The following is a 15,825-nucleotide window of genomic DNA, read 5'->3' on the forward strand; positions in this document are numbered from 1 at the left end:
AGAGGTGGAAACTTAGGTGCCTAAGGAAATTTCACCCTGAAAATGTAGGTGCCAAGTGAGTTTAGCTACCTATAGGGTTAAGCAGCAGCTGAGCAGGGGTTTTGTGGATTGCAGCAGCACCTAAATCCAGGTGCTTAAGTACCTCTGTGAATCTGGCCCAACATCCCTCTGCCCACTTACCAAGCATGATCAGCCAAGACTGAGCATTCCCACACTCAGTTAATCTTTTAACTATATGATTTGTATCCATCAAACACAGACTGTAGGCTTTTGGAGTCAGAAACATGTTGAAAATATTTAGTTTATCAATCACTATGCATATCTATGGTACTATACTGTTAAAATTACTTAAAGTGCAAAGTCAAGCACTCAAAAGTTAGGAAATGCCAGCTTTACAGATGCCCATGTAATCTTAGTCCTGCCTCTTGGGTGTCCAAACTGTGCGTTGTGGATAGTATGTGATCATGTAATTAAAGATATCAAATACTGAAGATTATCACATCACAATGCATATGCATAAGGAGGGGCAATTAAGGTTGCACAGGGCAACCTTAAATCTGGCATATGCTAACTTTCAAGTACTTGACTTTGCAACCTAATTCACATTCTTTTAATGTAGTTTAGTATGCATTATTACCTAGTTTGTGGTTGTTTTGTTTCTTGAAGGAAAAATACAATAAATTAGTATCAATGACTTCCCTTCCTTCCATTTTTGTTAACTTTCTGTCACAGCAAAAACAATACTACATACCTAGAACATCGTACTCACTGTCAGTTACACCTATACTGCATTGCTACCTTTAATCAACTTTAGGAAATAAAGTCAGCACAGCAACAATAAAGACCTTCAAGAAATTTCAGTCTGGGTATATTTTCAATGAGAATCAGACTTGCAGTTTTCATTAGTGTTAATTGGGAGGGAAATTTCCTGCTTATTAACTTGAAAATTCTAACCTAAAATTGATTTCTGAGGACAAAGTAAACAAGATCAGTGGAAAAGATTACATGAAACAGATCTATGTTTGGTTCACCTGGCAGTTTCTTTCCATTCATATTCTTCCCCATCCTTGAAGTACAGTTCATCCATTTCAGTGAAGAGATCATGGGGAATGTGTTCTTCATCATCATCCTCAGTACCCAGGATAAACTGCACTCGTTGGGATGGGGTGTCTTGATGGGGAGGAAAGAAAGTAGTTTAGAAGGTAATACTTCTATTGAAATGTTAACATCTTGCAACAATTAAAATGTTATCCTCCCTCTCACAGCTGGAAACACGGAGTGTTGAAAATCTCTCATCAGAAGAGGATGGGAATAGTTTAAAAGCCAAATACAGTTTTCCAATAATGGGTTTCTGAAAACAAAAGGAGGAGGAGGAAAATAAGCTACTTCTATACTCTAGTTAACATACTTGCTTAAATATTTTTAAGCTTTTTGCCATAATTTCACACCTCGAAACAAGCCTCAACAACAAAATTGGTAACATGAAAAAAGTCAAACACAAACTCAAAGGGAAAGACATCTTAGTCTCATACTTGAAAGCAAAATAGATCATATCTACTCTTTTCTCTTCAAAGCAAAACACAATGAGACAATGGGCATTAAAAAGGAAAATAAGTCCCAGACAATAAATCATACAACTATTATAATGGTTGTCCATTTCAACAGACAGAGATAAGGGTTGCATGTGGGAGAATTTGGGTTGCTTACATTAAAATTTTCCCTTCTCTGAAGGAATAGGTCCACAGATGCTCAGTGTGGGTCATCACCAGTCTCTAGCTCTAGGGGGCAAAATCAAAGCTGACTGGAAAGCTGGGACTAGTCCCCACCTTCTGAAGACCCCCCCCTTATTTTCAAGATGCTTCCAAAACTGGCCCCTCTGGACTATAAAACAAAAAAATAAATCTCTCATCCTGCATCAGCACCTTGCAGAAATAATACTCAACATGAGGTGAACAAGAAAAGTTTAACTATAAGTTAAACAGATCTGCCTTTTTCAGGGAGGGCCAGATTTGGAGACCTCTCTCCTCAATGAAAAGAAAATTTTAGGTAAGCAATCACAAATTCTCCCATCCTCTCTCAGCGTTATATCCGCAGATCTTCAGTGTAGGATTTTCTCAACAGTCACAAAATTCCGAGAGAAAGAACAAAATATCACAGAGAAAGGATTGGGCACTTATTCAGAATAGTCCTTTCTCAAGGAGCTGACCAAATGCTTCACTAATGCTACTTAGAATCAAACACACTGAGATACAAGTACAGGGCCAATATTCATAACTTCAAATACAAAAATGATACACACAGACAGACAGAATAATCAAAGCCAGCAAATTACCACCTTTCCATAGACACCTTACTTGATCTCCCTTCACAACTATGCGTTGCAACAATCGGCAATACCAGCAACCTGAGGGCCATGAGCAGATGCAACCTGAGAATTTGCTGGCTCTTTTTGCTGAGCGCGGTGCTGCCAGCTGGCCCTGGTGCTGCTGCTGGCTGCCCTGCGGAACGGCAGCGCAGAGGAGTGGCGGGCAGCGGCATGGCAGGCATGGGAGGCGGGGCAGGAGATGGGGCGGGGCTGAGTGTGCAGCAGACCGCAGACCCTGGGGGGGCCACAGCCGTCTAGGGTATAGTGGTCTGGGGTTCTCGAGGAATGTGCTCTACTTAAATACTCTACTGCGGTGTACTACTTGCGGCTGCCAGTCCTGGCTGCTACAGAAAGGGAACAATTTTGTACCACTACCCTATTTCCCAAACAGCACCCCCCAGCGCCCCCCCCCCCCCGCCCCCCCCTGCCTGCCCCCTCTAACCCCCCCCCCCCCAACCCCCCCCTCCCCCTTCTCTCCCCCCCGCCCCCCCCCCCCCCCCCCCCCAGCCCCCCCCCCCTCCCCCCCCCCCCCACCCCACCCCCCACCCCTCCTCCCCACCTTCCCCCCCCCCCCTCCCCCCCCCCCCCCCCCCCCCTACCCCCCCCCCCCCCCGCCCCCCCCCCCTTGCCCCCCCCCCCCCCGCATCCCCCCCACCCCCCCCCCCCCCCCCGGACTCCCATCCAACAACAACCCCTCCCCATCCCCATCTTACCCATGCCGCTCAGAGCTTCAGGACTGGCAGCCATAAGTAGTACACCATAAGTAGCACATTCCTATGGGGAGCAATTTAATACACTACACCCGGCCCTTCTCAGCCCGCTGATGGTCTGGAGTTCTCAAAATATGTTCTCGCACCCTCTTATCAACAATTACACTACAATGAGCTTAAAAACTTGAAAACTTAAAAACTCTGTATATTACAAAAATCGTTAAATTTATAATATTAATAACATCACACTCATTGATTGATATAACCATTAAAATCTGCTGATTTACGGCTAAATAGAGCCATTATAATAAATATAGTATATCTTTTTGCTTCCCAGGATGGTACACTATACCTATACATATTTATTTAAGCAACTATATAGCTTAATATTTTTATTAATTTTACATTTTAGTACGTTAGAAAATGGTGAAAGATATATTGCTTATTTACTAGATAGTTAACTTATTGCTCATGAATTGTGTCAAGCAACATTAGGATGGTAACGGGAATTTAATTAAATACACAGAAGTTAGATGCTTTTCCCTTGATTCATTCTTTACATAGAAAAGCAGCCTTTATCTCAACGTTTTTGAGAGAGTCATGGATTCAGCATATTTATTTATTTAAATGTTTTATGAAATTATAATAAGTTTAATACAAAATATGCTAAGGCCTAAATTCAGATTTCATTTTTAACAGATTTATTTTTAAAAAGAAAAAAAACAAATAAAATCACATTTAAATAAAAAAATCCATCATTTTTTTAAATAAACGAACAAAAAAAAATTTCCACCTTGGTTTGGTGCCCTCCATCTGCAACCCACAAGGAAGCAGAAGAGAAGGTGGTGAGAATTCCACAGTCAAAGGAACGGCTGGTGGTGCGGACTTTAGAGACACAGTCATGATCCTCCATCTGGCGCTCGACCCTTCTGGCTTCACTCCCCTCATGGAGATGAGGAGGAAACTGCTTGTGCCACACTCAGTTCTTTTCTAGTCCTGCCTGCCTCTTTTCCTGCTGAAGCAACCCCATCCAGCCTGAACTGCATCTTGCACAGCAGAGCTGGCCTATTCAATCTTGCTTGGCTCCCTTTCCTTCCCAGATTGGGCTACAATGTTCTACCCACAGAGCTGACTGAGCTCTCTAACAGGGCATTCAATATGATTTGGGGAAATGAGAAAAATCAGGAGACACAGGCCTTTCCTTTTGGCTCTGATGTTTCCTCGTCCTAGCTCTTTCTTAGAAGCCTGAAGGGCAAACTCTTCAAAAGAGGAGTGGAGCAGAAGGAACAATCTCCAACAAAGTCAAATTTGGCCCTGAATTGGGGATTAGAGAGATTGGGACAAACCGTTAGTCTAACATTTTTAAATTAAGTTTGGAATTTCCCTCAGAAAAACTCTGCAGCAAGAAATTTGGACTGAGCCATTGGCCACTCTGGGGGCAGAAAAAAATCAAGGGAACTTCAGGAGGTGGGACACTCCCTTGCTTTTGGTCACTGTCAAGTCTGGTTCTGCCCCCAAGCTGCAGACAGGATGAAGTACTCACTGGAATAGATCTGTGCACCTCAGCACAATGTGGCTGCCAGCACACTACAGGTGGCAACAAGGAAGAGCAACATAAGATCACAAAACCTAAAGAGGACTTTTGACAGGTAAACAATCTATAGATTTTAATGTCAACAAGGACTATTATAATCATATAATCTGACTTCCTGTATACTATAGGAAATAGATCTTCACCCAGAGATACCTGCACAGAGCCAAATAACTTGTGATTTAAAAAGAGTACAGCCACAAAACCTCTGCCCGCTATTAACAGTAATTACCCTTAAATTGATCCCGGATATTTTCACAGTAAACAAAACAGAGCGCGGTTTAATAATCTAGATTAGCTATTGTTTGGGGTTTTTTTCTTTAAACATGAAAAAACCCTAAAAGGCAGAATTTTCTTACCGTATGATGGAGATTCTCGCCCATCTTCTCTATCAGTTTCTTTCTCTTTTCTTCTTCTGTGATGCCTATGTCCACGATGCCTATGACGCCGACGGCCCTCCTTTCCAAATGGGACATGTACACCAATGTACACAGCTCTGTGGCCTATCAAGTATAAAAGTAAGCAATAAAAATGTATGAAGAACTATTTTACCCAGACTTCAAATATTCTGTCAAAAATCCAAGAAACATACAAATACGTAGCATCTTTACATCACTAAAACCACTCTACATTTTCCTTCTGTCTGTTGCAGGGCTCAAAGAATCAGTGACTTAGAAACTTCCCCAAAATGGGTCAATATAGCAGTCTCTGCTCTTTCTTGCCATAATACAGAAGATCCAGTTACAGAACACATCAGCCTTTCATGTCAGAAAATTCAATCTTGATTCTCAACATTGGGATGCAGTTGAGATCACTGTGCCATATGCCGGGGGGGGGGGGTCAAAAAAGTCAAAGAACATCATGGTGCCCTCATTTTGCCAGGTGGGATGCATCACACCAGAATCCTGGCCACAACACTCCTGAGGAAGGGCTAGTGCAAGGACTGTTGACGATGTTCCTAAACAGGCATACTGAGAGCATTTCACCAGGTACCTATTTTCCTACTCAAGGTACACTGTACAAAAGGTGGTTCCATCCATCACTCAAATTTTGTAATTAATTTTCTCTGATTGTGTCAATTCCCTGGAATTCTGAGCCCCATTTACAGTATAGCATTGGTGGTCTAACTTTCAGAGGCATCATTTAAATTAGTTACTTAAATATGGATTTGGGAGACCAACTTTAGGCAGCCAGGTTTGACAATATCCTGTAATATCATACAGTCAATACAAAAACTACTTTTTCTTATTCCAAAAACATGTTTAATTAAATTTAAATAAAGTATCCTCAAATCAAAGCATATGGGTCTTAAAAGGAATGAGGAAGCAAAGGAGGAAAAAAATAAATGCAGTGCTGTAGCATTTATTGCCAATAGCAAGTTATTTTCAAACAATTGGAAATATTTTTTTATCTTTTCTTTTTTCCTGACGCAAAGCCCTACATATGAAGCCAATACAGGCAGCCTTGATGAAAGATGGAACTCTGCAAAATGTTCTGAATACACTCTTGATGAGAGACATATAATGGAATATTAACTATATGTAATAATCTTTTCAACTCCTTTTGAAACAATCTAACAAAAATAGTAAAATGTAGCTAAATGCATGGGTGCTCACACAATGTTTCAGGTCTTACTATAAAAGGTACTACAGAAGATTGCCTTTACAACAGAAACAGGAAGTGATTCTTCTGCTGTTGAAGATATGTAAACTCAGCAGATCAGTAGGAGCCAGAAAAGCGCTATAAATATCAAATCCATTTTTTAAAAAATATATATATAAAGACTCAAACATTTTTAATCTTTTATTTTTACAGTACTGAATCAACATGTTCTTATTTTACAGGAACACACTACGTTTGAGCTACAAACACTAGGGACTGAGAGCCATACACAGAGATTTTCACTGTGCTGTGGGAGTGTCCACACAGTGAATTACCACATGGCAAGGTGATGCATGCGCTGGAGACTCACATCTTAGCTTGCCACACAGTAACTCATTGTATAGACAAGCTGGAAGTCTAGAAAACACGAAACAGGTGTTTGTCTGCCTTTTGAATCCTGGAGCATTAGTTATACATTATTTAGCAGATTATTTTATGGGTACACACTATTAGGATCCTCCACTATTTTTCTACATCCAGAAGGATTTATCTTCTGTATTCTATACCCACTGCAGCCTTCTAAACTGCAGTCACAGTCACTGAGCACAGGCATCAAAGTGTGCAAATATCTATTCAAACACACACACGCAGGGATTTGAACATGTAAACAGGCATCTGCATTATATACAGAAAATGAAATTCTAAACACATGAAGTTTATTCAGAATGATTGAAGTGTCAATTGGCTCTGATGGTGAAAATAACTATTGGCAACAATGAGGAAACAAATTTGATTTCATTTGGATGCATTAATGCAGCTTGATACAACATGGCTCATATGTAATTTCATTATGAAAACTTTTAGTTTACATTTTTACACAGTATATACTGATCCTATGATTGTGCACTGGCCCTCTCCTGTGTCAAAGTTAAAAAGACAACAGATCTAATAAACTAAAATGTATTATTGCTTTATGCTGCTAGTTCAGTTGTCTTTAAAAAAAATTGGCAAGCAAACAATCATAGGATCACTGTATACTATTTAAAAATGTAAACTAAAAGTTTTCATAATGACATTACATATGAGCCATATGAATGTATTCACGTGAAAGCAAATTTGTTGCCTCAGCTAGTGGCTTTTTATATATACAAAAAAAAATTTGTCCTGACGCTGGTAATAATGATTGTATTAATTTAAAATATATTGTTCATTTCATTGAAGAGGTTTGTGTGCATTTGCACTTTCCTTGAAAGAATTTAAAAAAAAAAGGTTTAAAAAATATTTAAAGACATATAGTAAAAGGGCTTTTAAGTGTGTGGCTCCCAAATACTGCCAGTCACAATAAGAAACAAAATATTTAACTATCAACCAGTCCCATTTTTCTAAAGATTTTTTCCCACCCTAACAAATTATTTCAGCACTGTCATATCCAATATTTGAAGCAGCATGATAACTTTAATGATAGCATAATCTGTTGCCATAAAATTTATAGGCAGAGCTTGTTCGAAAGTGAGCTTTAGGAAAATTTAAACTTTTGGATGTAAAGTATTTGGGGGATTTTTAATATGACAAAAAAATTGAGGAGAACAGATACTTTCTACTATTATTTTCACTTAGATGAAAAAACACTTTTCCATCAAAAAAAGTTTCTATGGAAAATTTTCAAACAGCCCTAGTTACAGGGTAGGCTTTGTCATTTAGCCATTTGCCTTCTGAAGTGGGCAGTGCTGGACTACCCATGAGCTCTCCAGTGCTGGAGAAAATGCTCAGGCTATACTACCTTCAGCTCTCCAGTGCTGGAGAAAGACTATACTACATCTACACTTGGAGTAGGGGTGCAATTCCCAGCTGACGTAGACGTATTCACTCTAGTTTTGATTTAGCTAGCATGCTAAAAGTAATAGTCTAGCTACGGTAGCATGGGCACTGGCAGCATAGGTTAGCCACCCCAAGTAATTACTCACAGGGCCCAGGCAGGTCTGTAGTCTGGACAGTTAACCCATCCCACCGCTCACCGCTGTCTGTGCCACTACAGCTGCACTATTTTTAGAGTGCTAGCTCAATGAGAGCTAGCAAGGGTATGATTACACAAGATGGAAATGACACCCCTAGCTCCAAGTATAGATGCAGCATTTGTGTGCAAGCTACTAACAGTATGCACTGTCTATTCTGGAGGCTGGTGCAGAAATGGGGCTGGTCAATGGCCACCTTCTCCCCTACCCTTTGAGAAGATGCACACAGAGCAAGCAGTCCTTATGTTCCACTGATAGCAGTTCTCCCTGGCTCTTTTGGGATAGACACAAAGAGGAGAAACCAAAAAGCAGCAGTGTTGGCTAAACACAACGTCCAAAGGGATGTGGTATGAGGGTTTTACAAACTGAGTTTATGGCCAATGACTGCCCTGCACCTTTAATTAGGGGGGTGTTTAGCTGGTTGGCCGAATGAAGGCAACAGTACTTTATGGCTGTGTCATAAACAGGTAGTAAAGGGTTAATGCCTCTTTTACCTGTAAAGGGTTAAGAAGTTCACCTAACCTAGCTGACACCTGACCAGAGGAACCAATGGGGGGAACAAGATGTTTCAAAAGGAAGGAGGGAAGTTTTCCTTTGTTTAGAGTCTCAGTTTCTGCCGGAGTGAAAAAGATCAAGGAACAGCCTCTTATCGGAGTAGTAAGTTTTAGAAAGGGATAAATAGGTTTATGTTTATTTCTTTGTAACCTGTCTTGTGCAATTAGAGATAGAATCAAATTGGGTATTGGGGTATTTTCATTGGTGTACTAAGTTTTTGCCCAGGGGAACATCCTCTGTGTTTTGAATCTGTTGTCTGTGAGAGTAGCTGATCTCTCCCAGAGGGTTTTCTTTTACCTTTCTTTTCTTTAATTAAAAGCCTTTTTTCTTAATACCTGATTGATTTTTTCTTTGTTTTTAGATCCAAGGGGGTTGGATCTGGATCCACCAGGAGTTGGTGGGAGAAAGGAGGGGGGATGGTTAATTTCTCCTTGTTTTAAGATCCAAGGGGTTTGGATCTGTGTTCACCAGGAAATTGGTGAAGTTCTCAAGGCTACCCAAAGAAGGGAGTGCTTGTGAATGGTGGCAGCGATACCAGATCTAAGCTGGTAATTGAGCTTAGAGCTTCTCATGCAGGTCCCCCACATCTGTACCCTAAAGTTCAAAGTGGGGAAGGAACCTTGACAGGCTGGGAGGGGAGGGAGGGAAGAGAGAGATGAAAAGTGCTGCAAAAGGGTCAGTGGGGGTCAGTGAGATTGTCCCCTAGGAATGCAGGATTTAAAAGGGGCAGTCCTGGACCTGAAGCCTCCCTTTTACACGGAGCAGCGTGAACCAGGATCCGCCCTCCCTCCCCTTCATGTGGTAAAATACCAGGTTTGATCAAGACCTGCTGTGGGCATTACGCTACCTGCCCCTTTTTAGGGGATGTGGGAAGGAATTTTTCCCTTACCACTATATTGGCTTGGGTGCAGTTGGTGTTTTTTCACATTCCCCACAGAGGGTTCAGGAAGGGCTCTGTTCATGCATGGCATGAAGAGCAGTAGGCTGTATGTTGCAACTCGTTATTTAAGTATACAGCAGATGTCCAGTACAGGTCCTCCATAGGAAAGATATACAGTGACCGGATAAATGGCTTGGAAAGGGACTTAAAAAGAGGGGACTCCTATGATTGGTACAGCAGGGAGCCAACCCCCCATTCCAATAGCCCACCTTAACCCTCCTGCGAGGGGGGCAGATGGTAAGGTCCTGGCAATGGATTTGCTGGAGGGACCTGGATGGAAAAAGAGGGGGAGCTGGTAAAAGCCCCCCAGCTAATTACAGAAAAAACATGGGATTGCCTGCACTGTACAATTTTATCTGTCAGGTAGTCCCAGACATCTAATAATAATGTTGCAGCCTGATTAAACCCATGTCAAATGTCTCCTGGTCTCCTTTCGGTATAGCCAGACAAAAGAGCTCCTTCATGTCATAATGACAATTAAATTGATTGTTGCAACCAGCAACCCACAATCTTTAGAAAGACTGTTTTATGAATGAAGTGACTTCTCCTTAGCAAAAAAAATTCAATTACATATACAGAAGGCACTTTTCTATTCTTTACAAAGATTTTATAGTAAATAAAATAAGCAACATATTTTCTAAAAACCTGTTGCAAGTATGTTCAAACCCAAAAGTGTGTTAAAGCCTCAAAGTAAAGCAAAGTGATTCAGTGAGTTCAATTCTAGGTAGAGAATAGCACTGAGAAAACTATTTTAAAAATGCAGACAGCTGCTTATATCAAGTAGCATCCTACTCCCTGCTTCTTCCCTACCCAAAGATAAATGGAGAATGATTAAAGATGAAAAGCTAAAGTTTCAATGCATGTGATAAACTCAGTTTCCAACAAGATAAAAAAACCTGGTTGCATAGTATTATGTCCTCCAACCAACTGAATAAAGAGGAACACACTTATCTGTATCCTCCTCAAAGAGATGTTGGAAAGTAATTTATTATAATAGCTAAGAAGGGGAAGAAATAGGAGTAACTATGAAGAATTTAAGAGTTTGAAGTTAAATTACTTGCATCAATACATTCACCTATAGGCAAATACAAATTTAAAACCAACAATTCAGGTAGGAGTAAAAAGATATAATTGAATTATTATATGACCTTCAAACCTCCAATCATACATACACCTGTACACAGTATTGCTGATCCCATCCAAGCTTGTTACAGAATTAGCTTAAACCAATAATCAACAGAATTAGTATAGCGCATGACACTAAATTTAGTTTACAAAACTCCAGAGATAATTGTTCATTTTAATCTAACATGACTTTATCCAAGCTTAGTTGCTGAAATCCTCCAAGGGTATTTAGTACTTATGGTCATTATTAGTATGAATCAATTCAAACATATTTTAGAAGTTTGCTAAATGTTATCACATGCTTCTCATTAGGCTAAAAAAATCAGTTTGCATAAAATAAAAATCTCACAGTTCAATTACTAATACATACATAACACAAAAGTCATTGCATAAAATAATAATAATAATAAGCTAATCTCTTTCTGGTGTTGTCCAAAGCCACTAGCAGGGAAAAGCTTAAAGTTGTAATAGAAAACGTGCTTTCCTCTAGCAATTAGTTTGGTAACAAAGAGCTTTACACATGGCATATTAGGCCCATATACTCGGATACTAAAAAACTTAGCATGGTATGGTTAAAAAAATAGGTAGTTTTACACTGAAGTTGATATATATATATATACACAAAAAGGAATATTACCATTAAAAGCACTTAGTAGTATGAAAGTATAATGTTACAAGGCTGATTTTTGAACTAATGTAGTATTTTATATGATGTACTTGAATATTTATCTTGTTTCTTAAATGTACAACTCTACGTTCCCCTAACATAGTGCTTCCCAAAATAGCCGATGGATCCCCTGGGAAGGTACTACATTAGTCTAGAAAGGCACAGAGTAGCCACAAGTTGGAGTCCGGGTAAGGAAAGCTGCAGGCCCTCGGATGCGCAACTCACCACTGCAAATATGCTGGCATGGGAAGTTTTTGAAACCTACCTTTCACTTCGCGCTCTTTCACTGCTGGTCCCCAGTACATTTAATCACAGGAGAAGCTCATACATGCGGAACTACAGGCTCATCAACCTAAGCTTTGGGGCACTTCTCTTACAACACAACTTTGAGCAGCTAGAAGGAACAGACAGGGGATGCAGCCAGGTGAGTGCAGCAAAAAACTACAACAAAATTGAATAAAAACAGGGGGAAAGAGTCAAAAACAAGGAGAGAAAGGAAACGAGACACAGAAAAAGATAGGCAAAAAAGTGGACAGAAAAGTAGATACTGAGCTCCAAGTGCTCCCCTTCAACCTTCACTATAAAATGCGCTGGAGTGCCACATGTTCCTCAAACTCTCACTTTGCACTACCAGGTGGAACTCAGGAATAATCTGAAGAGTTCCCATTTCTTGTTCATTTCTTTGTCCCAATTAGACTTAGAGTGTCCACCAAGCCACGCATACGACATAAAAAATGCAGTCTAATATTTTAATTAACCTTTGCCCAAGATTTCAGTAGTATTAACTTATATGTAAAATTTGAAGTTTACAGTAAAGCTTTTTTTTTTTCTTTCTATATGAGAGGGACACAAAAAAGTCACTGTTAAGCAACCATATCATTGGTGATTTCACCAATTTCCTTCAAAAATCAAGTGCCCTTAAAGTAGTTACAAATACTTTTCATCTTCAAAGTTATAAGAAGATCGACTATAGGCTTTTAATAGATCTCTGGTGCTAACTTCAAGCATGGAGTTTCTGGGAGAGGAGCCAGCACTTGACATCTGCTGGCCCTTGTGTCTTCCATGATAGACAGAAGATGGCTGGGCCCAATCCTGCTGCTGAGGAACAGATTGTGCAGTCTGCCTTTCTCTCCTGAAAGCTGCTAGGGAAAAAAAGGACGTACCAGAGCTTATTTCTGCTGCTGTGGGGTAAGGGAACAAACATTAGAAACAGCCAGTTCAGTGAGAGACTCAGATTAATAATAATTTAAACTTGTTCTTAAATTAAGAAAAATTCTGGAGACAGAGAAAGGGAAGAGTTTTGAACATTAACACAAGATGCATTAATTGGGTTGAAATTGGAGTGTGGATTTACCCTCTTCACAACATTGTAATTGTAAAACAAACCAATAAAATTTCCGCCTCCTCTCCCCGAAAAATATCAAGTTATCCAGTTCACCCAGTGATTATTATTAGCTAAACCCAGCAATGCAGCACTAAGAATACAGAGGATGCCAACACATATACATCCCTTAGGTGTGTGTGCGCGCATACACACACACACACACACACACACACACAATCTCTTGAACAATTCCTGTATCTGATTTGTCCATTCAAAAATAAATGGCTCCTGTTGAGCATATTGGATGCAGGGGCTTGAGCCAGGTTAAGGCTTTATAAAGGGAGACAATCCTGAATGGGAGAGTTACCTTTTCTGCAAAGGCACCCAACTCTCCCCCATTATTTTTAGTTTTCTATATTTTAGTTTTGTAAATTAATAAAGATTGAGCATGTTTTTAAAATGTAAGTATTTTTGTGCCTAAGGTTCTGTCTCACAAACTCTGAAAGCTGAGGATTATGTTAGCATAATTCCATTTAGAAATTTTATTCAATGAATTACTTATAGGGATTTTCTTTTTTTAAACTCACAAACACAAGCAGGAACCCTGACCAGTTGAGCTACCAAAGGGTTTTTTAAATCACCAGTTCTAAAGCTGAAGTACAAGGGTGAAATAATAACGTAACTTTTAGGGGAAGCCATCATATAAGTGGGCTATAGTATCAAGTACAGATGTCCAATTTTTTCTGCAACAGTAGCAGTGGGACAGGTGATCTCATGTCATGAAACTCTAATCATAAAACTGAGTTTTAAGTCTTACATAAGAACAGCCATACTGGGTCAGAGCAACGGTCCATCTAGCCCAGTATCCGGTTTCTGACAGCAGAATGGCAGGTGTTTCACAGGGAATCAACAGAACAGGCAATCATTGAATGATCCATTCCGTCATCCACTCCCAGCCTCTGGCAATGAGAGTCTAGGGACACCGAGACCCAGGGGTTGCATCCCTGATCATATTGGCTAATAGCCATTGTTGGACCTATCCTTCACAAACTTATCTAATTTCTTTTTGGAACCATGTTATACTTATGGCCTTCACCCCTGGCAAAGACTTCCACAGGTCAACTGTGTGTTGTGTGAAGAAGTACTTCCTATTTTGTTTCGTTTTAAACCGGCTGCTTATTAATTTCAATGGGTTTTGGCTGGGGTCTTACAGGTCAGCATTTTCAACCTCATTTTGTGGCCAAATAACTTGAGTAACTGTTAAAAAGGTATGTTTTGGTGTATTAAGTTGCAGCCAGTTGTCTTTCACAATAGGTATGACTTGTAATTATTGGCCAAAGCTTTCAATATTATAAAAAGCCAAGTATATCAGCCACTTTAGCCAAAAAAAGCTTTTCAAGCTTCTCATGTCTCGATTACTGCAACATCCTTCTCTTTGGCCTTGACAAATGTAATCTTGTCCCAAACAAATCCATTCAGAATGCTGCTGTTAAGATCATTTTCCTAGCCCATCGCTTTAACCATTCCATACCTCTCCTTGCATCCCTCCACTGGCTCCTCCTCTATTATATACACAACATGAGCTGCTTGTATCCACTTTCAAGGCCTTTCACAGTCAATCCTCAACCTCACCTATCTTTTCTCATTCACTATTAAGCTGTTGATACTTGCCTCTGATCATCCACTTTTTAAAATGTTCAAACAAGCACCTTCATACTTTCTCCCATGCTGCCTCACAGGCTTGGGAGGATCCCCCTGTAAACATCTGCAAAGCGGCCTCATTATTCACCTTCAAATCCTTACTTATAACTCTCCTTTGCAGGAATGCCTACAAAGAACTTGACAAGTTAGGCATCTGGTGTGCTAAGACCACTGCCTATCATGCTTACCACTACTATCTCATTGTTTCCTTGTACCCCCGCTGGTCTCTATCCATCTGTTGCCTATTGTCGTGTACATGGATTGTAAACTCCTTGGGGCAGGGACCTTCTTTTCTTTCTGTGTCTGTACAGTGCCCAATACAATGTGCTATGACTTGCCTATGATTAGGATTCCTAGGCACTATGTTAATAGCAATAACTTACCTTAAAACAACTCTGAAAGATTTTCCTCTCTCTCAAGCATAGCATCTGCCTCATAGTTTTATTTTGCATTAAATCTTCAGGCTTTAATCTGCAGTACTTAAAGGAGTCGTTTATTTGTTAAGTTTTAAAATCAACTTTGCCTTAAGAATTACTAAGAGCCACTGACTGTGAAATTGCTGGCATGGAAATTTCCCAAAATAGATTTTTGGTGACTGGTCTAAGTATAAACAAAGTTGTCATCTGCCACAGATGTTCTCATGCAATGATTCTAATAGGAGTTCAACATCTCAACTAGTTTGTTTTTGTATTTTTTCTCCATGCCTACACTGTACTGAGTCAGGCTTTGTTTCTTGTAATAGTAGAATAAACTTCCTTGTTCTTAAAACATCTCAACTCAAACAAGCTGGTGTTCAGTTCAGCATAGGTTTGACTTCTAGCTCTATACAAACAGTAGTGAGAGACGTTAAGGAAATGTTTATTCTGTCTCTATTCAACCTCCTGTCCTGTTAAACAATCTCTTTCCAAGCAGAAGATTCTTTTATGAGCAGGCCTCCTATCTTAAAATTAATTCGAGAAATGAAAGGAAGAATTACTCCTAAGTTCGTGTTTGCAGGTCAAACTCACTGAAGTATAAAACTAACAACTACAACCCAGAAACAGAATGTAATTTTATGTGAACAAACAATTGCAACAAGTCCCTTCTCTCCACTTTAGAAGTGTTTTCTCCTCTCCAAACAAGGGACTTTTTTATTAACTGGAATGAAGTATAACATGAATTCCTGTATATTATGCAGGACTGGTTTTTACAAATGAAAGGAGTGCTATGAAAGTATGTTTATACCTTTTTATC

At 39.8% G+C, this 15,825-nt stretch overlaps 1 protein-coding gene across 4 annotated transcripts in view; it reads right to left on the reverse strand.

Moving 5' to 3' along the window:
• Nucleotides 1-15,825, reverse strand: part of SLC4A7 (solute carrier family 4 member 7) — a 173,160-nt gene that overhangs the window by 71,740 nt on the left and 85,595 nt on the right. For all 4 annotated transcript variants that reach the window (XM_039527063.1, XM_039527059.1, XM_039527061.1 and 1 more), the window contains exons 3-4: nucleotides 5,026-5,169; nucleotides 1,032-1,170 (exon numbers count right to left, since the gene is read on the reverse strand). In XM_039527063.1, coding sequence (XP_039382997.1) covers nucleotides 1,032-1,170; nucleotides 5,026-5,169 — 283 coding nt within the window. The remainder of the gene's footprint in view (nucleotides 1-1,031; nucleotides 1,171-5,025; nucleotides 5,170-15,825) is intronic.

The sequence above is a fragment of the Mauremys reevesii genome, linkage group 2 (assembly GCF_016161935.1).
Source record: "Mauremys reevesii isolate NIE-2019 linkage group 2, ASM1616193v1, whole genome shotgun sequence".
Lineage (NCBI taxonomy): Eukaryota > Metazoa > Chordata > Testudines > Geoemydidae > Mauremys > Mauremys reevesii.